Source organism: Misgurnus anguillicaudatus, chromosome 5 (assembly GCF_027580225.2).
Source record: "Misgurnus anguillicaudatus chromosome 5, ASM2758022v2, whole genome shotgun sequence".
NCBI lineage: Eukaryota > Metazoa > Chordata > Actinopteri > Cypriniformes > Cobitidae > Misgurnus > Misgurnus anguillicaudatus.
Window position 1 is genome coordinate 24,590,822 of NC_073341.2, and position 23,525 is coordinate 24,614,346.

The following is a 23,525-nucleotide window of genomic DNA, read 5'->3' on the forward strand; positions in this document are numbered from 1 at the left end:
TTTCACATGGTCCACCAGAGTTGCCCTAATGTCATCCGATACACGTCTCCACACTGGACTGGACTATATATAAAACTAGATGTTTCGTTATGAATCTAACTTCTCTAGCAAAAAATGTATTTTTATGTCCAGGGCATTTCATCTCATCACATGATTGTCACGAAGATGTTCAGATTTTTACCTGTAATAAAATGTCTCCAGGAAATATCAGCCAGCGCATGAAGGTCATCATGAGTCCAATGTAGGCTATTTAAAATTATTTAATTCGCTTTGATTATAATACTGTCTGCCAAACAATGCGATCGCTTCCAGTAGTGGTCGGGACAACCTTATTAAAGAATAAAACACGTTTTAGAAATTGTTTTTTAATTTTGAAGTCCACTGTAGGTGTGTTCGGCCTCTTGCGGCGCTGCGTAGACATCAAAGTACCGCGAGAGCGATTCGTAAGCTGTGCTTTTATATCGCCCTCGCGATATTTTGATGTCATAGGCGTATTGGCCTGCGCAGCGCTACATGAAGTCGAACACATCTGTGTGTTAGGTTTCACTTCTTCTTTCCTGTGTAATTGAAATAGGCTGTGTGGTGAAAAGCCGTTCGTGAAATTTCTTTGACTCTGTAAATTACCACAGAGCTTTAGGTATCGGAGTCAAAAATAATGAGCAGGACAAAGAAGCTTACATGGGCCGATGTACGTGCAGTTGGATTGGATTTTCTAGAGCTGCTGGAAGAAACAAATAGGAGATCTATAACAGATAGAGCCAAACTCAAATACATATACAATGAAGAGTTTCGGAACAGGTAAAACAATAATGTTTGCCTTCGATTTATCAGTGATTATTTCAGCTTTTTATTAAGTGCAACTTAATAAAAACTTAAAAAGCATACATTTTTGCAGGGATGGTGTAAAAGATCCAAACTTCTTTAAAGTCCTCCTTGCACTGCAGAACTGCAACAAAGCTCACGTCAGCAGATCAGGACGCGTTTACTTCAACGCCAATGTGAGTGCCCATTATTTGCAAGTTTATGTAATTTCGGCATTTTTATTCTCAGGCTTGTAAAAATGTGCCAGCATTGTATTATAAACTTGTTAGAATTGTTGAAGCACACGAAACGACAGTTTTGGAGGTGTCTTGAGTTTTTGCGAATTGTTATTTGCTTATGTTAATCCTTGGCTGTGTATTGCGCTTAGAATAGGGTGGCCAAAGTCTGTCAAAATAGGCTTGTTCGACTTTATGCGGCGCCGCAAGAATCGACAGCCGAGTGACGTCAAAGTACCGCGAGAGCGATTCGCAAAATCAAACGGAGGAGTTTGCTTTAAAATCGATCTCGCGGAACTTTGACGTCATCCGACTGTCGGTTCTTGCGGCGCCGCATGAAGTCGATATCTATACCGGAACAAGACTATGACTTTTACTGCAACCTAAAGATGAGTAAAAATAATTAAAAACATTTTCCTGACCAAATAAAATAACCGCATGAATGTTAGAAAAAAAACTTGATAATAATGTTTTTTTTATAACTGTAACACACCTAAAAGTAATGAATGAGGGCCATTAATTGTAGTTTTTATTCATTATATTAATACTAAAATCAGTTACTCTCACAGTAACATTTTTTTTTTATTATAAACAGTGATCAAATATTAAAGCATCCTAAATCATAATGAATTACAGTTTGACATAAAAAAACTAAATAAAAATATTTTATTGGTTACTGATACCAAAAAATTTAAAGGCACATAACAAAACAGTCGGGCACTATGACTTAAAAGGTGTGATATCAAGGACTGTCAGTTAGAATAAACAAGCTACAGAATCAGGAAACTAAACAATTAATGATAAAAATCTCTGTTTACAACTATTTACACCAGGGGTGCCCAACCCTGTTCCTGGAGATCAACCCACCTGCATATTTTAGTTCCAACCCAGCTTCAACACACCTGACTCTAATTTTTAGGTAGCCCTGAAATGCTTGATTGCCAGGTTCAGGTGTGTTTGGTTGGGGTTGGAGCTGAACTCTGCAGGACAGTAGATCTCCAGGAACAGGGTTGGTCACCACTGATTTACACAGTATTGCAGGTTGGGTAGGTTTAGCCCAGGGATGTCCAATCCTGCTCCTGGAGGGCCTGTGTCTCTGCAGTTTTATTCCAACCCTAATCAAACACACCTGATCCAGCTAATCAAGGTCTTACTAGGCAGATTAGATACTTTGAGGCAGGTGTGGTGAGGGAAGTTTTAGCTAAACTCTGCAGGACACAGGCCCTCCAGGACCGACTTTGGACACCCCTGGTTTAGCCCTTACAATAATTTATTTGAACATGGTTTTACTACAGTTAAAAACCATGGTTACTGGTTAAACCCTAGTTATCACAAAATAGTCAATTGATGAAACGTTTACAGAAATTTAAAATAGGACACAATACACTCTTGTTGAATTCACAGACACATACTTGGGGTCGGCAGTATGAGCAAAAATCTGTTTTCATGGTAAAAGTTTTATTTTTCAGTATAAAGATGTCCCACATCTTTTGATAGTACTGGTTTTCTGATCACTGTATTATTTTAATGTTGTACACACAGCAACTCAACATGCAGGAGCTTGAATTAACCACACCCACTTATTTACAAACGGCTGTATAAACAGAATAAAAAATCTTTTGCGGTTTTATTCATTCGCAACATACAGTACAACTTCATACCGTCCAGCCGTAGCACATACATGCAATGGCTATTGCAAGTTGTAATGAAGAGAGTAGGGCTGGATCCAAATGCAGGCAATGTATTAGATCAGAAGAACACATAGAACACAGAAACAATGGAAACAAACTAAACTTTAAAATAAAAGCACAGGACCAGGGTGCGGTCGCCGTGATTTCACCAAGTAAGATGTGATCCTGGATAAACATTTTTTGTTGATCCTGGATCAACGTTTTAATCAAAGATACCCCAACCTACAATTAACTCAAACCCTAAGCATTTTTAAACTCTCAAATTAGTGTGAAATAATAGTTTGAGGAGTATTTCTTAAAAGACCCTAACCCAATCCTAAATCTAACATGCACACTAATCTTAACCCTGCAATCTGATTGGTTAATGAAAATGTAGATCCAGGACCAACAATGGTGTTGATCCAGGATCACATCTTACTTGGTGAAATCACGTTCACCCCAGAGGTTTCACAAGACCGCAATAGTGTGTAAGTCAAGTGCACTACATTAATGCTGGGATTTCTATCCTCGTACATCAGGTCAGAAGGAGGTTGCATGACCAGTGGTTTAGACCCTATTGCAGAAGCAACAACCAAACTAAGCCCAGTCAAAGTAATGGTAGCTCCCAAGCACTTTTTATTGGCCCGAAGGCCACCGTTCCAGGTCCAGATGGTGGAGTCAAAGGAAGAAGAAAACTTGCAAAAGAAATTCTGCAACGACTTAACAGTACAGACAGGTGGGCTTCTTTCATACATTTTGAATAGGGCCTCTACAAAAAAAACTTGTTTTCTATTTACCTTGACTCAGACTGGTTAAAATGAACATGCATTATATTAATTATTGTCTGCATACTTTTGTACTATTACAATTGACTCTATATAACAAGCTCTTATATTATTATATAATAACGTGAGCTGCCAATCTTTTCTGTCCCAGGTCTGTGTTTATAGCTGATAAGTTTGGGGTGCGGGTGTTTTCAGAGGTGCCGATGGAGGATGGCATGATTCAGATCTGTGTGGACAAAGCAGAGGTTTATGAGCTGAAGCTGTTTGTGGAAAACACTGGTCAAGAGGTTGTGTATTTCACATACTACACACCACTCCACTGGCTGCAGTGTTTTACTCTGGAAGACAGCAAAAAAGTGACACGCGACAATCCGCTATGTTTGAAACCACGTAAGTATACCCGACACTTCACTTATGCCTTATTTTTTTAATAATGAATCACATTGTTTAGAGCTTGCGTTTAGTAACATGCTTGCCCTGTTAGAAATAGAGGTGAACTTTGGCTTTTTTGGATTTAGGTGAGCAGTATGAAGTAACGGTGAGATTCAAATCCAATCATGTTGGAGTTTATTTAGCTACCCTGGCATTTGAATTCAAGAAAAACACCCAAGCCAACACACAACCCTTCCACATTGTGCGATTCATCGAAGCTGTGTACAGGACTAAGCTTGCAACCTTACTAGGCCCCGTTGAGCCATTTAAACCCCTACGGCTTGACACTTTTGAACAAGAAAACTGCACTGTGGATGAAGGTGTTCCACCTGAGGGGTGAGAATAATGTGTTGTTTTATAACTTTGTGGCATTATTCTGTTTTGGCTAAAATAAAGCTAAAATATCTGTTTGTGTAATTGTTTGTTATTTGTGTAATGGATTTGCATGTGTTTCACTCTTTTATAGTTTCGATCTGAACTTTCTGAAAACTGTAATGCCACTGGGGCAGTACACTCCTCCCGTCCACATCTCTGAGCTGGCCAAGATGAAAGACAACTGTACATCCTGGAGCCTTAAAGGAAAGTTTCAAGAACTTAAGTTAGTGTCTGTCAAGCTCCAGTCATGCAATTTGAAACTGCCCCTGATCTTTTGAGAATTGAAATTGTTGTCGTTCACAAATTGAATCGATTATTATTCCTTCTCATGTGTTTTCCTGGTACACCTAGTTCCGTCTGTTTGCAGTAGATCAGCGCTTATTTTACATGTGTTTTATTGCAGCTCTGTTAAGCTCGTTGTTATGTGTCGAGTTGTTTAACAGTACAATATCTGTTCCGGCCTGCAGGTGGCACTGTTAACAACACACAGTCAGTTACATCAAAATAAAACTGTTCTGCCAAATTAACAATAGCTTAAGTTCAGTATAGCTTAATAACTTACTAAATAACTTAATAACTAACAGCTTACAGTGTCTATGTGTATGTACTATATTTAAAAATGAAATAACCTAAAAAATAAAGGCCTAAAAGAAATATAACTAATATAAATGCACTTATGTCATTAAGAGTAATGCCCCGTACACATTACACGCAACTTTGTCGCTGTATGTTGCTCATCTCATTTGTAGCAGTCAGCAGTCTCTTTCGCCGGAAGTCGCAAAGCATCCATTGAAAAGATTGTGTCGCTCTGCTAGTCGCAGGTAGTCTGAATGGCCCATAATGCTGTTGACAATTTTACAAGCTTTCATTTTTCCAAATTGCAACAGAATATGGAGAAATACAAAGGAAAAATATCAAGATTTAAAAAATGGAAATGCAATAAAAGAACAGTTAAAGTCGAAATGAAATTGAAATTAAAAGCTGTCATTTGTTTTGGAATATTGTGGTATTTTTTTTACAAATGACTTATCTGTGAGCTTGATTATATTTTAAAAATTGTATGTGGCGTCATAATTTTTAATCAAAAACCTAAATCTCCTCCCCTTCTCGAAACAATCTCTCTTTACTTCCGGTCATAAGGTATGACAGGTGAGCGCGGTCCGGGAAAAGATCACAGCGATTAGCAACATGACCCAATTTCTAACGATCCAATCAATTCTCGATGAGCGAATTCAATTCCAGTCCTACCTTTTTTCATTTCAGAAGCCATTTCACTCGGATATCCATCACGACGGGCAAAACAAGTCAATCGCTACTTCTGTTTCATGGTGACTTTTAGGGTTGATCAACAAGGAAATAAATAACAGGCAGAAGTATGGGGAAAAAAGAAAAATATTTTTTTAAGACAACCACCAAAACTAAAACTAAAGCATTGTGACTTTTTAATTTTATGTTCATTATATAATCATTGTCATGTTCAAGAAACCAATTTGAAATGATTCGAGCTTTGTGACATGGTGCATTACCCTGCTGGAAGTAGCCATCAGAGGATGAGTACATGGTGGTCATAAAGGGATGGGCATGGTCAGAAACAATGCTCAGGTAGGCCGTGGCATTTAAACGATGCCCAATTGGCACTAAGGGGCTTAAAGTGTGCCAAGAAAACATCCCCCACACCATTACACCACCAACACCAGCCTGCACAGTGGTAACAAGGCATGATGGATCCATGTTCTCATTCTGTTTATGCCAAATTCTGACTCTACCATCGTGAGCTAGTGCAAATTGTAGCTTTTTGCTATTTGTAATGGAGATGAGTGGTACCCGGTGGGGTCTTCTGCTGTTGTAGCCCATCCGCCTCAAGGTTGTGCGTGTTGTGGCTTCACAAATGCTTTGCTGCATACCTCGGTTGTAACAAGTGGTTATTTCAGTCAAAGTTGCTCTTCAATCAACTTGAATCAGTCGGCCCATTCTCCTCTGACCTCTAACATCAACAAGGCTTTTTCGCCCACAGGACTGCCGCATACTGGATGTTTTTCCTTTTCACACCATTCTTTGTAAACCCTAGAAATGGTTGTGCGTGAAAATCCAAGTAACTGAGGCATAAAAAAATTTTTGTTTGGTTCCGGTTTCCGACCGACCCTGCCAATTTATGTGCGACCCAAATTTATTTTATGAGCTTGGGGAAGAAATAATACACATTAAATAAATACACAAATAAAAAAACTTTGAGGGGAACTATAATTTACCTTTTAGTACAGCACCGTTTTTGTAAAGCACGCGATGCAACGTCCTCTAGCAATGCTAAAAACAAGGCAGCTATACGGTCGTTAACACAATCGTTCACACATCGTTGTCACTTACAAAAGCACTGATAACTTTTGGTGTGCATTTCGAGATGCTTTTTCGTGCACAGCAACGTAATCTTTTGCCCCCGCCGAAAGTTGTAACTTACAGACCAAAAAAGACGAGCTGAACAACGATATGCAAGTAGGCTTTTCTCTTCCAGAGAGGACAAACCAAGGCTAATTTTTGCGGTCAGAAAGTGAATTATAATATTTGAATTTATGGTATTATGACCAGGGCTTGACATTAACACCCGCCAAATGCGGGTAGATTTCGGCCGTGGCGGGTAAGACAGCCAATCCCACTAGCCACTTTGCCAGCTTGAATATAATTTTTTAATTGTAGTTTTCTTAAAAGTTATGCGAAATGATAAACAATACGCAATGCGACAACTTCCATGAGCACTCTGCACCCAGCGCAACGCAAAGAGACCATTTGCGAATGCACAAGAGGACGCAGTCTGAGCGCATACACACTTCGGGAAAGATAAAACAATTGCATGGAAGTGATTGATTAGATATAAATTGCCTGCAAACTCTCAGGGCAAGAGCGAAGAGAAATTCAGCGCATACCTGAATGCACACGAAATCAAAGAAAACCCGCCAGCTGAGAGGTTTGCGCATCATTTTAATGTTACAATAATGCCCTCTCAACATTTGTCATTAAAAAGTCTTAAATCACTTTTATCAGTAACCATGATCAAGCTTATAAAATACATCTGCATAAACTAGCTGACAGTAAAATTAATGTACATTTCTTGACAGTATTTACTGCTGTTGTTAATAAATATTTAAAGTGGTTGTCGATGGGTTTTGTGTTTATCTTTTCAGTTTAGAATTAGTGTTTCTTCTACACCCCTGCTCTACTTTTAATATATTCATTTAAAGTTAATCTATTTATGCCGTACTTACTAGCATGTTTTTCATGCACCTAAATATATGATATGATCTATACTGATATACCAGCTATATACCAGCTAATAAATGTTGTCTTAATTTGGGTAGTCAGACTGCATTTGAAATTCAGTCTGCATCTAATTTAGCAAGTAAATTTGCTCGAATTAAAGTCATTTTAGGATGCCAAATTCAAGTTTAATCAAATAAAAATAGTGTATAATTGAATAATGTCAAATCCTGATTATGACAAAAGAGATAATCCGTGGAGACGTGCTGCGCTGCGTGAGACAAACACGCAATATAGCCAAAGTCACCATATCCGCTATTCAATTTAAAAATGTAACAATTTCCTACCTATCCCTTGCTGCCACTGAAAAAAAAATAATAATAAAATAAAATAAAATCCCTACCGACCCATGACCTAAACTGACAACCAACCAGAACCAAACTTTTTTTTTATGCCTAAGCAGATTGTGAAATACTCAGACTGGCCCGTCTGGCACCAACAACCATGCCACGCTCAAAATAGCTTAAATCACCTTTTTTTCCCATTCTGACATTCAGTTTGGAGTTCAGGAGATTGTCTTGACTAGGACCACACCCCTTAATGAATTGAAGCAGCTGCCATGTGATTGCTTGATTAGATAATTGCATTAATAAGAAATTGAACAGGTGTTCCTAATAATCCTTTAGGTGAGTGTATGTCTGATGTGTATAGTTGTCAAAAACGTTATTTATTTATTTTGGCCATTTTAATAATTTTAAAATGTAAAGGAAAGTTTCTTATCTTATGTTGGATATCGGGTGCTTTAGTGTAACACTAGCGCTAGTCCTAGACTAAAACACAAGTTTAAGCTGTCACAACTGAAAATAACTTTTAACAGATTTGTCTCAAGATACAAGCATGTTTTTCTAAGGCATGTTTATAAAAGATGCTCAAACATCTTAATTTAACTAAGACCTAGTCCTCCTGGCTTTAGCAAAGCCTTTTTATGTGAAAGCAGGCCTATAATACATAATTGTTTGTGTGTTTGGTGGTTTCTAGGTCGTTACTGCAGAGTAAGCTGGAGTTTGAAAACTATGCAGAACGCTTTGACTTACTGCTGTACCTGGAGGAATGTCAGATGCATGTTGACATCAAGAGATATAACAAAGACAATGTCACCCTAGTGAGGGACAAAGAAGACAAAAGACTGATGGTGTTAAATGTGAGTAGAAACGTCTTTAATTCTAGAAACGCATGGACAGAGAGACCAAAGGTAAAATTCAATGAGATTCACTTTTGAGATCTGTCTGTAAATCTTTTGTCCTAAAGCTTCCTGGTGTGTCAGAAAACCGACCATCTGTTCTGAGAGGAGATCATCTGTTTCTCACCAAGAGTGAGGAAGTCTTTACCTCAAATGTAATTAAATACAAGGGCTACGTCCACAGTGTAGAACTGGACAAGGTCAAACTGGGCTTCTCAAAAAGGTGACCTAAAGCATTGAATACATTTTTTATCCATATGGCATAATCAGTCAAAATTCTTTGCCCAAAGTCCAGGAAACATCCATTTAAAAAAAAATGTTTTTACTTTTAAGGTTCCTTGACAGTTTCATAAATAAAATGAAATTCCGTGTAGAGTTCGTAGTTAATCGTCTACCAATAAGACTGCAACACAGAGCTGTACACATGGCAGTCCAGCACAACCTTAGAGATGTGCTATTCCCTGTGGGGTCAAAGGACATGACCCCTTTGTCTTCACCTTCTCTGAGGTCAGTAATACTGTATACTGATACAATGGACTGTATGCGTCCTCTAACCAACACAAAACAACATGTACAAATGTATTTATTTATTTATGCATGCAGAAAGCACTTATTTTATAACAAGATCCACTGAATTTGTGATGAGGCTGAATTTATTGATAAAAAATGTATGCAATACAAAAAGAAACTGCCTTCTGATTATGCACATAACAAAATCATGTACTTGCAATTAGACCACATTACATTTTAAAGGGACACACCACTAACAACACTTGTAAACTCTTCTAAAATGACAACCCCCAGATGCCGAACGGAACAATTTAAAAGATCACCTATTCCACATATGTGTAGACTTTTAAATGATTGTGGATTTTAAAAGGACTTTGTATACCTTTATGAAGTATTTTAATCTTTCTTTCCTTTTAATCTTGTATTTTAACTTGAGTATATATGTTTTGACTTTTCACTGTAAACGCAAAATAATTCAGTGTTCCCCTATGATAAACGTCTTTGGGTACCTGTAACGATGATGATAAATCAATAAATCAATGAGGGCACTTGGTTATTTTTTAGTGCGATGCTAATGGTCTAATCAGATTCAATGGATTATGCTAAGCTATGCTAAAAGTGGTACCGCCAGACCCGGAGATCAGCTGAATAAATTCCAAAACTGTAAAAATCAAATTAGGGCTGCAGCTATCGATGCTTTTTGTAATCGATTAATCTAGCACTGAATCGATCAATTAATCGAGTAATCGGATAAAAAGTTTTTGTGTGTTTTTAAACAACCAAAACAAATAATGCATAACGCAAATGACTTGGCTGTAAAATGTTCAAGCATTTGGCTTTTATTTCTAAAAAAAACCCAGAGGTATTTGGCTCCAAAAAATAAGCCTATTTATTTAAATTTTTACCCATTTAGTGTTTATAAGTGCCAGTGCCAACAATTAAACACTTTAATTTATTAATATGCACAACAGGTTTCATGCTGTAATCTAGCCCTGACATCAAAGTAAATATCTGGTTTATGTACATTTCTACACCTGCAGCATTTACCATTAGGCTACTTACATATCATATATCATTTCTGGGGTGAGCCTATTTGCTATGGTAACAACCTGTGTGTGCACACGTGCTGTGCGTGACGTTCAGTTGCTTCATTGCATTTTGGTACTGCAGAAATACATACATTCATTTTCAATAGAACGCTGCTTTTGGTTTGCATCACTTGCATTGCGGTGCATTTTAGGTTAAGAATCCGTTCGAAAAATCACATCATCACGTCCCGCTGTATACAGTGAATGCATCATGCTGAAATTATTGTTGCGTAAAAGTTTAAGCATATGTGATGCATTGCGGGATTAAAATCAGCGGAAGCTACGTTACCTTGTTTCATCGATGCTTGGTGAAAAAGCAGTGGATGTTTTCGGTTCAGATGCTGAATGTAATGATCCCAAACTTTAGACATTCTCTCTCTGCCATTTATGGACATATTCGCTCCGCCATCGCGCCAACTAAATTCAAAATGTACCATGCGCTATGATGTGCTTCCTGAACATTGAACAACGGTCTGTGTGAATCAGATCTCGGCGCGTGTAGTGCGCGTCATTGGAATTTAACGAGGCTTCGAGGCAGAATTTTTGCCTCGAGGAATTTTTTGAATCGAGTAAATCGAGTAACTCGATGAATCGTTTCAGCCCTAAATCAAATGTTTAACTCTAGGGGAGCTGGAAAATGAGCATATTTTCAAAAAAGTGGAGTGTCCCTTTAAGTCTGTTTGCGTAACCGTGTAAGAGCTTTAACTAAAAAAGTTCTGACTTGCACAGTCAATTTACAGTTCAAATTAAAAATTGAAGGCAGCTAGAATTTTTTCAGTGTATTAATATACTGCAAATCTGTAGAAAGAAGTATTTTAATTGTATTTGTGTAGACTCTTTGATTCAAAGCTGGAGTGGAACCATGAACAGTACACAGCAGTATGCAACATTGTGGCTGGTGTGTCCAAGCCGGCACCATACTTGGTGTTTGGTCCTCCCGGCACTGGCAAAACCGTTACTATAGTGGAGGCCATCAAACAGGTTATCACACACAAATTAAACCAAACCACAGATAACTACAGGAAAAAAATTATTAAATGGAATTGATTGATAGTGTCACTTCATACATTACATTTTGTATTTTAATAGCTATTCAATGTTAATAAAAAAAAAAAAAAAATGCAATACTTGCAATTATAAATATTGCAATTATTATTTCTGTCTGTTTGTCTGTGTTTAAACTCTCAGGTAGAGAAGAATGTATCTGGTGCCTGTATTCTAGCATGCGCTCCATCGAACAGTGCCGCTGATCAACTTTGTGAAAAACTGATCAGCAGCCAACATGTTGACAAAGCCAAAATCTTCAGACTTTATGCCAGTTCACGCAATCTAAAAGACATCCCTAACGTCATAGTGGTTAGTGTCTGTTCAAGTCAATACAGCAAAATTTGCACATTACAATGAAACATTTCGAATTATTATGTAGAATACTAAGAATACTAAGGTTGATGAAAGTGAAAATGCATTAATGCATGAACATACAGCATTTATATAAACATAGAACAATCCTTAAGAATATCTATTTTATTATATTAAATAAAAATGACGCATACAGTGGCTCCCAAGCATGATATGACAACGTGATCAGATTATTTAAAATGATGCAGAAATACTCAGAATGTTTAAAAAGTATATCATTGTTAATTTACGGATTTTTGTTTTAATATTTTGTTATAATGCAACATTCACACATTTTTACGTTTAATTGATGCCCAAATATGTATATAGTTGTGTTAATTATATCCATTTTTATGTTGTGTGTAGAAAAACAGCAATGTGGAGGGGAACATGATTGTTTTCCCATGTAAAGAGGATCTTATGTCATACAAAATCCTGGTCAGTACGCTGGTTACTGCAGGCAGGTACAGAGCTCCATCATACATGTATACAATTATCTCTTTCTTTATCTGTCTCTCCCTCATGCACACACAAAATGTCTTCACATACATTTATAGCAGTCTGCATGTGCATGCATGTGTTTTTGTTGGTAGACTGGTCAGTGGGGGATTTCCTGTGGGTCATTTCACTCATATTGTTGTGGATGAAGCTGGACATGCTATGGAGTCAGAGCTCATAATCAGTGTGGCAGGTGGTCAACGACTCTCACTCTCACTTTCCTGTTTCTCTGTTTATAATATTCTTCTAAAAACCTTTCCGACAAATCTGTGAGTAGTAAAATATTTAAATATCAAAACTTCTGTGCTGTGTGCGTTTGGGTATAATTGCATGCATGTCCTGTGTCTGTATAGGACTGTTGAATGCTGAGACTGGACAGCTTGTTTTGGCAGGAGATCCCAGGCAATTGGGCCCAATTCTCAGATCTCCTATTGCCATTAATCATGGCCTTGGTAAGACAAACAAATACAAATTATGTACTTTGGACCTAAATAAAGAGCACAGTAACCTGTAACAGAATAGTTCAAACAAAAATTTAAATCCTGTTCAAATCTAAATGTTGGGTCTTAAACGTAAATGTGAAATGTCAATTTCTCCACCACCCAAATAGGCAAAGTTACTACCTTCACTTCAGTGCCAACTTCTCAGCAATACATGGCTGGGTTCCTAATGATCTGTGTTTAGCAAAAAAAGTGTATATCTGACATGATGAAACTAATTGAATCCTATTTAGATGTCTCTTTGCTGGAAAGGCTGATGACCCAGAACGATCTTTATAAGAAGGATGAGAACATGGAATTTGATAAACGCTATGTCACCAAACTGCTTCTGAACTACAGGTAAGATAGACCATCTGTAATGATTATGAGTTATTATACTGTATGTTTAATTCCATAGTCAATAATATCAGACTGTCTCTTTAATTGTGTGTCTCACTTTCTCTCTCTCTCCAGGTCTCATCCATCCATTCTGAAAGTCCCTAATGAGTTGTTTTATGATGGGGAGTTGAAAGCATGTGCAAATGAGATCAGCTCTAACCAATACTGCAATTGGGAACACCTACCCAAACAAGTATGATGCATATTAATTTAAAGGATTAGTCCATTTTCTTAAAAAACGAATCCAGATAATTTACTCACAACCATGTCATCCGAAATGTTGATGTCTTTCTTTGTTCAGTCAAGAACAAATTATGTTTTTGGGGAAAACATTCCAGGATTTTTCTCATTTTAATGGACTTTAATGGACCCCAACACGTAACAGTTTTAATGCAGTTTAAGATTGCAGTTTTAACAGAGTTTCAAAGAACTCTAAACGATCCCAAACGAGGCATAAGGGTCTTATCTAGCGAAACGATTGTCATTTTTGACAAGAAAAATAAAAAATATGCACTTTTAAACCACAACAACTTGTCTATTACCGGTCCTGTGACGCGCAAGCGCGACCTCACGCCATACGTCATCACGCCATACGTCATCACGCCGAAAGGTCACAGATGACGTATGCGAAACTACGTCCCAGTGTTTACAAGTGTGGAGAAAGAGGACCGTTCCGACGTTGTTGTATGTCGAATGATACCAATTAATGTCTTTGTGTCAGTTTATTGTTTAAAATGGTCCGAAAATGTGCGTTTCATATGTAACACGTGACCTTTCAGGGCTTGACATTAACTTTTTGAGCAAGTTGTCCTTCGGACAAGTAAATTTGTGTTTCACTTGTCCATGCACAAAAGTCACTTGTCCGGGTAAAGATTTATAATATAATGTATTTTTTGTGTTTTGCTAATCAGTGGCGGAGCAAGGGATTTTCAGTGGTGGCCAGGCAGGGGCCAGCAGTTACTCTGGTGGCACATAAAATCTCTATCATCCATCCTTAAAATACTTTTAAGTATTATAGGTGTGTTAATAAGAATAATGTATAACATACAATTGCTACAATACTTTCATTTTAATTAAAATGAATTGAGATTAACATACAATTTATAGTCATTATTCAACCTCATGTTTTTTTAAACTATTTAATCAAATAAAACTTTTGAAATTTACTTTGAAACCAGGATTTATATCTCCCATTGCCGAAAATACTATAGAGACCAGAAAATCATGTGAATTTAGGCCACTGAAATGTATTTTACTAAGATTCATTTGGCTGCTTCTTGTTACTCTTTCTGAAGAATGATGCTATATCTGCTGCCTTTCTCTTCATTTTTCCCACATTTCAATGATTGTAGAAAAGAGTCACCTTTAATAAATGGACTAATCCGATCACCCCTGTTGTTAAGTGCGAAATGGACTGTTCCAAAACTTACCGCTAGAAGCCGTTTCTCAATGTCAAGGAAGGATCCTCGGAAGCTAGAATTTCGAGGATGCAACGTCATCGACGTCCGTCGAAGGACTGTTCCAATGTCGAGGATCCTTGAAATTTCAGCCAAGGACTGAGTCCTTCGTTCGAGAAACATCCCATATACAGGAAAGGATCCAAATTTGTATCCTTCGCGCTCTTCACGCGCTGAAATCACCCACAATCCTATGCGCGCAGCACCGAAAGCACACCTTTCAATCACGCAATGACGCAATGACGTGCACTTGCTAGCCTGTTCCATTTAACGTGTTCTCAGAATGCTTAAAAGGAGCCTCGCCTAGCCTCTAAAGGAAGTGACTTGAAAGGACTAGTCCTGCCAAGGAAGTATCCTTGACATTGGGAAACGGCTAGAGAGTCTGCGCAGTGTCGGAGAATAGAGCAGGTGATTGATAACGGGAAAGGAGATCAGCTGAATAGTGTAAATAGTTATAGTTTAAATAAGCAGGATTGATTCAAATCAAAGGAGATTTTGTGGACTGTGCGTGTGTGTGCATTATACTAAACACACATCTATGCACATTTAATAAAGTCAATGATTTGAATACTTTGAGACATACTTGTTCTAACCGGACAAACTTCAACCAAACCCGGACTAGCAATTAAAGCAAAATAATAGAAGATTTTTCAATGATTGTCTGACATAAAAACACTAAAGCAAAACATTACCATGTTTTAAAACTTATTAGAATAAATGTATCTAGATTATCTATATATAAAATCAATCTTAAACCTAGCATTTACGCTGTAATGTTCGCGTGGGATTTTAATGTACAGTGACGAACTCTGTCAGATTCAAATCGCTGTCGCGCAGCACGCACACATGTTCGGCGATCAGGTTTAATGCGCGCACAGCTTGATTAGTAACAATAACAGTACATGTAAACGTGTGTGTCGGCGTATGCGCTCTCTGTTCAATATTCCGCTCGGTGTTTGCGCTGCGCGTGCTGCGCGTTCTGCTCTGTCGTTAACGGCACATAACGTGAAGTAACATTGATTGAAATTTAACTTGTCCAGTCGGACAACTAATTTTCTCTTACACTTGTCCTACAAAAAATCCACTTGTCCCGGACAAGTCTTAATGTCGAGCCCTGGCCTTTCCACGGCATTACGCAATTATGTGAGGTCGCGTTGGTGCGTCACAGGACCGGAGATAGACGAGAAGTTGTAGTTTAAAAGTGCATATTTTTTATTTTTCTTGTCAAAAATGACAATTATTTCGCTAGATAAGACCCGTTTTGTTTAGATTCCTTTGAAACTCTGTTGAAACTGCAACATAAAACTGTTACGTGTTGGGGTCCATTAAAGTCCATTAAAATGAGAAAAATCCTGGAATGTTTTCCTCAAAAAACATAATTTCTTCTCGACTGAACAAAGAAAGACATCAACATTTTGGATGACATGGTGGTGAGTAAATTATCTGGATTTTTTAGAGAAAATTTACTAATCCTTTAAGCCAATGTTGCTGTGTCAGATTGCTTGAAATCAATCAATCAATCAATCAATGTTTACACTTCAACATATAAAAAATATCTATTGTTATCTTTGTATTTTCAACTAGACAAAAATGTATTTTGAGGTTTTGGGTTCAGAAAACTGTTTGTATATATATATATATGTAAGGAATAATTGACGACGGGCCATTGAATTATAAGAAAATAATGCACACCAAGGTGGTAATACGCCACAACACAAAGCGGAGTGCCATTACACCGCAGGTGTGCATTATTTTCAAATAATTCAAAGGACCGGAGTCAATTATTCTTCTTATACCACGGTTACCACAAACATTGCTCTGGTGCCTATTTTTAAGACATTTGACGGTTTACAGAAAAATAATCAACACCCATAGAACATTTCTCAGCCAATCAGAATGCAGCATTCAACAGACCCGTGGTATAAATAAATATATATATATATATATATATATATATATATATATATATATATATATATATATATATATATATATATATATATATACCGGTTTTTTTTTATGTTTCAGGGATTTCCAGTCATCTTCCATGGAGTGCCTGGGAAGGATGAGAGAGAGTCAAACAGCCCCTCATTTTTTAACACCTTTGAAATCGACATCATAATGGGATACCTGGAGAAACTACTCCTGACACAGGCCAAGAGGGGTATCGCTAAAATCTCCCCCAAAGAGATTGGCGTTATTGCTCCCTACCGAAAACAGGTGTAATCTCCACTTTGACAATCTTTCATTCATACCAGACACAGTATCTTTTTTGGACTTTCTTTGTTGCTGTCATTTTGGAACATTAAAGGGCCCACAATAATCTGGCCGTACACAGTCATTGCATGGTTTTGTTTTCGATTGAAATTACTGGGTGGTCACAGAGGTAGATTTGGCTAAAAACTATTACATTAGAAGTGAAAGGGAGCTGCAGAGATATTCAGTTAGTATGCAATTAAAGATGAATGTTTATTGGCTTGAATGCCAAAGTCCTACAAAGTTGAAAACTTTATCTGCCTACCATTACACTCTTAAACATTCAGCTTGGTTATGACACATTCTTCAGATCCTTGAATTTGACTCTTTTTCACAGGTGGAAAAGATCAGGCAGGCCATCAATACACATGAAGAGATCCAAAATTGTATGAACATTAACAACCTTAAGGTTAGCTTCAGTTTAATTTCTTCCATGCTCTTGTATAGCTTTCCAAACAAGATGACTCTCCTATTTAGTGTTTGGTGTGTGTTGTTTAGGTTGGATCTGTGGAAGAGTTTCAAGGCCATAAGGAAAGTGATCATAGTGTCAGCTGTTCGGAGTAGTGGGAAATTCATCAGTTTGGATGAAATGTTTAACATTGGGTTTCTCAAGAATGAGAAGGTAGTATCATACTAAAAGTAACATTCCAAAATAAAAACAACACAAAAATGATATCTAAAATTTTGGCGTGATGATATCCTTAAGGAAAAATCCCACGGTTTCATTATATTGCCATTGCAACACTGAAAATTTCAAATGTCTGCATATACAACTTTTTAACTGGACACAATTATTTATTATGACATGTATCCCTGGTATTAAAAATAAAGCCTTTAAATTATAATATTCTTAAAAATATATATTTTTGTAATATACATTAAATGTAAACATCAAATCAACATGACAATGACATAGGAGCGGTTTCTCAAACAGGGTTTATTGTAGTCCCAGACTAAAATGCATAATAATTTAAAATCACCTTGTTTTGACATATCTTAACATATATTAGTGCCATTGTTTTATCTCAAGATGCACACCATTGTTGTTTGTTTGTAAAGGTTTGTTTGTTAAAACTACTTAAATGTCCTAATATAACTAAGGTCTAGTCCTGTTCACCTGCTAAATGAAGGAGGCCAGTTTATGAATCACAGGACGTTTTGTAAAAAAATACATTTCAATGTGAGGGGAAGAAGTATGATATGGTATTGAACAGTATGTCTAAGTTTTTATTTGAATTTATTAGTTTTTTTTTTTTCATTTTGTTCTTCCTTAAAGGTGCAGTGTGTAGTTTTTAGAAAGATCTCTTGACAGAAATGCAAAATAATATACAAAACTATATTATCAGAGGTGTATAAAGACCTTTCATAATGAACCGTTATGTGTTTATTACCTTAGAATGAGACGCTTTTATCTACATACAAAGAGGGTCCCCTTAAATGGAAGTCGCCATTTTGTGCCGCCATTTTTCTACAGAAGCCCTTAACGAACAATTTTTTTACTAAGTTGTCTCCGACGATGACATGTTTGTTCGGTGGCAGCAACCGTAGCTTCTCTATGTGTTTCAAAAGCAAGGGGTGAGCAGTGGACTACGCCGTTGGTTGCAATCCGCATCCTCACCACTAGATGCCGCTAAAATTTACACACTGCACCTTTAGGGATAGTTCACTCAAAAATAAAAATTGTGTAATCATTTACTCACTCTTATGTTGTTACAAATTTGTATACATGTCTTTGTTCTTATGAACATGAAGGAAGATATTTTGAGGAATGTTTGTAACCAAGCCGTTTGTGAGCCCCATTCACTTCCATAGTAGAAAAAAAGAATACTATAGAAGTGAATGGGGCTCACAAGCTGTTTCGAACATTCTTCAAAATATCTTTCTTTGTGTTCATCAGAACAAAGAAATTTATACAGGTTTGTAACAACATAAGAATGAGTAAATGATGACACAATTTTCATTTTTGGGTGAACTATCCCTAAAGGTGCAGTGTGCTTTGTTCAAGACAAAGTAAAAAAAGGGAAAAAAAACTAAGGGCTAGTCCTGGATTAATCTAAACCCTGTTCGGGAAACCACCTTTTAATGATGTAATTAATAGGGCACTCATACCTTGGAAACAGTGTCACAGAAAATGTTAGTGGTTTTGAAACTTTGACTCTTTAAAACCTTCGTATATCTTGTAACCCATGCCTAGCCTTTACTTGTTTTATGAATGTCTCTTTGATTTTTAGAGATTTAATGTGGCAGTGACGAGAGCCAAAGCTCTCTTCATAATGGTGGGAAACCCCATCATTTTACGGACAGATGCAAACTGGGGCAGGTATGGGTCCTTCTAATTTAAATATACATGGAAAATAGTCTGAATCCTAAAGTTATTTTCTGCTGATGTTTTTACCTTGCTGTTTTATAGGTTTATTGATTTCTGCACCGAGCAGGGTGGTTACATTGGTTTTCATTTTACCAGTGTAGAGAGAATAGAGGAGGTTGAAGAGCGTCTGCTTGCTCTTAATATCCAGGAGACCAGTGGTAAGATCTCGCCCTAGTAATAATACTCCAAAAATCCATTATTTTACTGACTGTTTACTATGAGCCTGTTGTGTTCAGTTTCTGCTGTTTAATGAAGAACAGGCCTACTTTTTTTTTAAATGGTGGTTCAAATCTTTATTATTCAAAGATCATATTTTGCTGCTATTATATATTGTAGCACCTATAAAAACATGCCTAAATACTGTATTCAATCTCAATATTTACCAGCCAATCCTTTTCTATAAAATGTGCAATTGCACTGTAAGCCCATACAGGTTGATTGAACCTAAAAAATTTATGGAAACTCGTTGCCCTAAAAAAGTTGATTTTGCCTGGTTGAAATAACAATTAATTTTAAGTTTAATGTACTTAATGTTTTAATTTCTTCCAATGCACTCTTAACCCAGATTAGAGGACATTACTAGAAATGTGTGAGGAAACCTGTTGCATATAACTTTATTTTTTATCACTTTATATTACTTTTGATGTTATAAATGGTATTATAACAAAAATTAATGACTGACTTTAAGTCAATCATTGAATAAACGTGATTCTCCACAGAAACACACAAAAAAATGTGTTTTGATATACATTGTTAGTACAGTGGAGAGAAATACAATAAAATGTTTTGAACAGGGTTGATGTACGGAAACACTGATCACCTGAACGGTGACTTCACAAAATGATCATTTACAACAAAACAACATCAATAATATAAGAGCTTGAACCTATATGACATTTTATTAACAAATATTTGAATAGAGAACGTTCTTATCAGTTTTTAATTTGTGAAAAAGCAAAAAATAATCTAAATAGTCAGGCGCAAAGGATTATGGGTATTCCTCACAACATGAACTAATAATTTTAAGTTCATTTTACTTGAATGTTTTAGTTTAATAGATTTTGTAAGGTTAACAGTTTAATCAACTAAACTTTTTAAGCTTTGGCTTCAAAACAGAAAATATTAATAATTTTTCCTTGATTGTTTGAGTAAAGACAATTTTTGGGTTAACAGTGTGTGCATCAATGTAGAAGTTTCAAAAGGTTCAAGTTTCAAAAGCTGAAATGCTTTTTCTTGTGTTTTTACACCTTCTAGTGGAAACAGAAGAAAGTGTCGTCCAACAGTATCTAAATCCTGAGTGGAGACATGAACACTAACAAATTGCCAAAATTTCTTTGAACATCTCCAGACACTCTTCCCTAACCTGGTCACATCCCATTCACTTCTGAAGCGTCAATGGATTTAAAGCAACACCAAAGAGTTTTGGCTCTTTGCTCCCCCTAAAGGTTAGAAGCGTAATTGTCTATTACCCACTGTCATAAATACTGAGGTATAGCTGGCTCTGATTGGATTGTAGGTCTGCCGTAAAGCAAGTTTTTGTAGTATTCACTCGGACTACAGGACCGCTACCGGACGGTTGGAAACTTCTTTAGTGCGGTTTTGGCCGATAGAGGGCTGCAAAGCGAATGTGAAAGTGCTGTTCACCCTGTTTAGAGTGGATGAACGACTGAAACTGTTTTGGAAGCGTTATTTTAAGGTAAAAAAAACTCTTTGGTGTTGCTTTAATTTGCACTTAATGATGTAATATTCAAACGTGATCAATATGAATTCATCTCTGGACTAAAGTGTGTAAAATGTTCTTTCTAGGAAGTTTAGATAGTAAACATTTTAGCAGATTTACAGAAAATATATGAATTTATAATTTAATAAATCAATATTATGTGAAGATTATCACATGGACAAACGGTTTTACACCTTTCGGAAATCCCGGGGGGGAAAGGACCCCCCCCGATCTGAGGGTGACCCCCCCAAAATATCATTAAAATATGTGTATTGAAAATAATTTAATGATTTATAATACCTAAAATAATTGTGTAAGAAGTAAAACAATACAAATGCAAACGGAGCACCAACAAAAAACGTTTTATATTTTGATTCCCCCTCCGTTGCCTCACAGTGGTTTGGTCCACTGCCAGCGCCCCTTTCACCCATTTTCTATCTCCCACTGTTGTACATGTGATTATTTGTCCCATCAGAGTTTTTAAAGTGCTTTCTTTTGTTGAATACTATCTACAGCAGCAGTTACCTTCCTGGGTCATAAATCTTCCTGCTCCAGGTCACCAGCCTTTCCTTATAGACTTTTTATGTCTCCTATTGTTTTTTGTTTCAAACACTTAAGGCCGTTATAATGTGATCAGAGAATTTGCAAAGTCTGGCTTGAATTTTACTATTACTTTATAGTCTTATTTGCTTCTTCTAGTCTGTACTGTTAACCCTGATTTTGTTTTAATCCTAATAAATAAGCATTATTTAATACATTTTTTAATTATATATTTTAATATATTTTAAATTAAAAGTATTATACACTTAACCTAAACCCTGCAATATTTCCTTGATTACTCAAGTGTTTATGCCTGTCTATGACAATATTTTGAATATATAGTATAAGTAAATTAATAATTAATTTTAACATTAAGTGTAATAATAAAATCATTTCATATACATACAATTTTTAGTACATAATAGTTTATTTAAAATGAATGAGGAAAATAAAGTGGGTTAAATCCAAATCAAATTAAACCTTACAGACAAAAAGTTTGAGATGCACTTAAAATATGCCAAATACATAAAATGCTTAGGCTAACTGCTTCTGTCTGTCTTATTGATTTGGTTGTTTTGATCATTTACCTGATATACTGCATGCTGCCATTACAAAACGCTATTAATAAAGCCGAGATACATTTAAACCAAAGTAGCAAACGCGTCATAAACGTCTGGTTGTATCATGACGTTCTTGTCAAGTGTAAAATGTTGCCAGGATTTGCAGTACGTTTAAGAAACATTATATTTGGGTTTTATGACGCAGACCCCACAAAAAGAAAATATGTGCTTTGTTATTAATTTAATTTTTGTAAATTCACAAATGTAAATTCTCTAACTCTAAACCTGTCTTCTCTGTCTTCCTGAAAGCATTGGAAAACTACTTAAATGGAACTTCAATATCTACTAATAAGAAAACTATAATGACACTTGATTTGCTCTGCATTTGATTTTTTTATCTGATCATGTTCATGTGATAATTTTTTTTCTTTTTTTTATTATTATTATATTTTTAAATGTATGTTATTTCTTGTGTTTATTGTTTATTTGGTTATAAATTTAATGTATGTCTATTTTTCTGTATGTATGTTCTGTACGTTCTTTGCAATAATATATAGGCTATAAAAAGAAAGAAAAAAAATCATGACGTTCTTTAAACGTCTTATTCCATCATTCTATTTACGTTATTTTAACACCTAAATAAAACTTTTTACGAAAGTTGCATTTTGGTCTGGTTTTGTTTTTGTAATAAACAGATGTGATATTTACTTTTTTTTTTACTACCTTAAAGAGCACCTATTAACCGATTTATTTTTTTACATTTCCTTTGGTGTGCAAGTGTGTATTAGTACATGTTAACGATATGCAAAAGGTACATACCCCAAAGTAAACAATGATGTAGACAAGACCGACATTATCATAATTTCTCCCGCTTTGGACTCACAGTCTGTAAGTTAACTCCTGTTAGCAACCGCATCTTTCAAGCACGGTATGGAGCATCACGTTTCCGGCTGACGTCAGAGGTATTCAAGCCAATCAGATTAGCTGGCCAATCAGGGACACAGAGCTTTTCAAATCTATGTGTTTCGGGAAGAGAGTGAAATCTGGAGCTACAAAAATATACGGTAGCCTATGTGGAAAATACTGTATTTTTAACCATAAAACCACGTGAACACATTAACGTTTTAGCAATGAAATAGGTGCACTTTAAGAAAACGTACCAAATAGGTGTTTTACAACATTTTAAAAATATCCTTTTTGGTTAAGTTGGTGTGGTTTTTTAAAACGTTGTGCTGCAACATTACCTAGTTTCAACCAAAATACAACATTATGGAAAGTTGTAAAAACTTTTTGTGTTTGCTGGATGGGGTCTTAAAAGTTTCTCTGTATAACCAAGCAGCGGCAGTTTATAGGCCAAGCCTTGTGATGAAGAATTCTTGCTGATATTTTTGAATGATTGCCTTTACTTTGTTATTAATCCGAAGCCATTTAAAATGGTGATTCGTTGAACCTTCCTTAAACAAG

At 36.3% G+C, this 23,525-nt stretch overlaps 1 protein-coding gene across 1 annotated transcript; it reads left to right on the forward strand.

Moving 5' to 3' along the window:
• The first annotated feature begins 526 nt into the window (after positions 1-526).
• Positions 527-22,718, forward strand: LOC129413944 (putative helicase mov-10-B.2). Its single transcript, XM_055167786.2, is given in 23 exon segments — positions 527-798; positions 896-998; positions 3,247-3,443; positions 3,644-3,882; positions 4,011-4,260; positions 4,391-4,522; positions 8,587-8,749; positions 8,857-9,011; positions 9,122-9,295; positions 11,220-11,367; positions 11,575-11,742; positions 12,151-12,248; positions 12,378-12,475; positions 12,636-12,734; positions 13,016-13,121; positions 13,236-13,353; positions 16,646-16,837; positions 17,211-17,282; positions 17,372-17,400; positions 17,402-17,495; positions 19,105-19,193; positions 19,284-19,399; positions 20,496-22,718. Coding segments are annotated over 23 exon segments (3,045 nt in total). The 5' UTR covers positions 527-655; the 3' UTR covers positions 20,558-22,718.
• Positions 22,719-23,525: the final 807 nt, after the last annotated feature.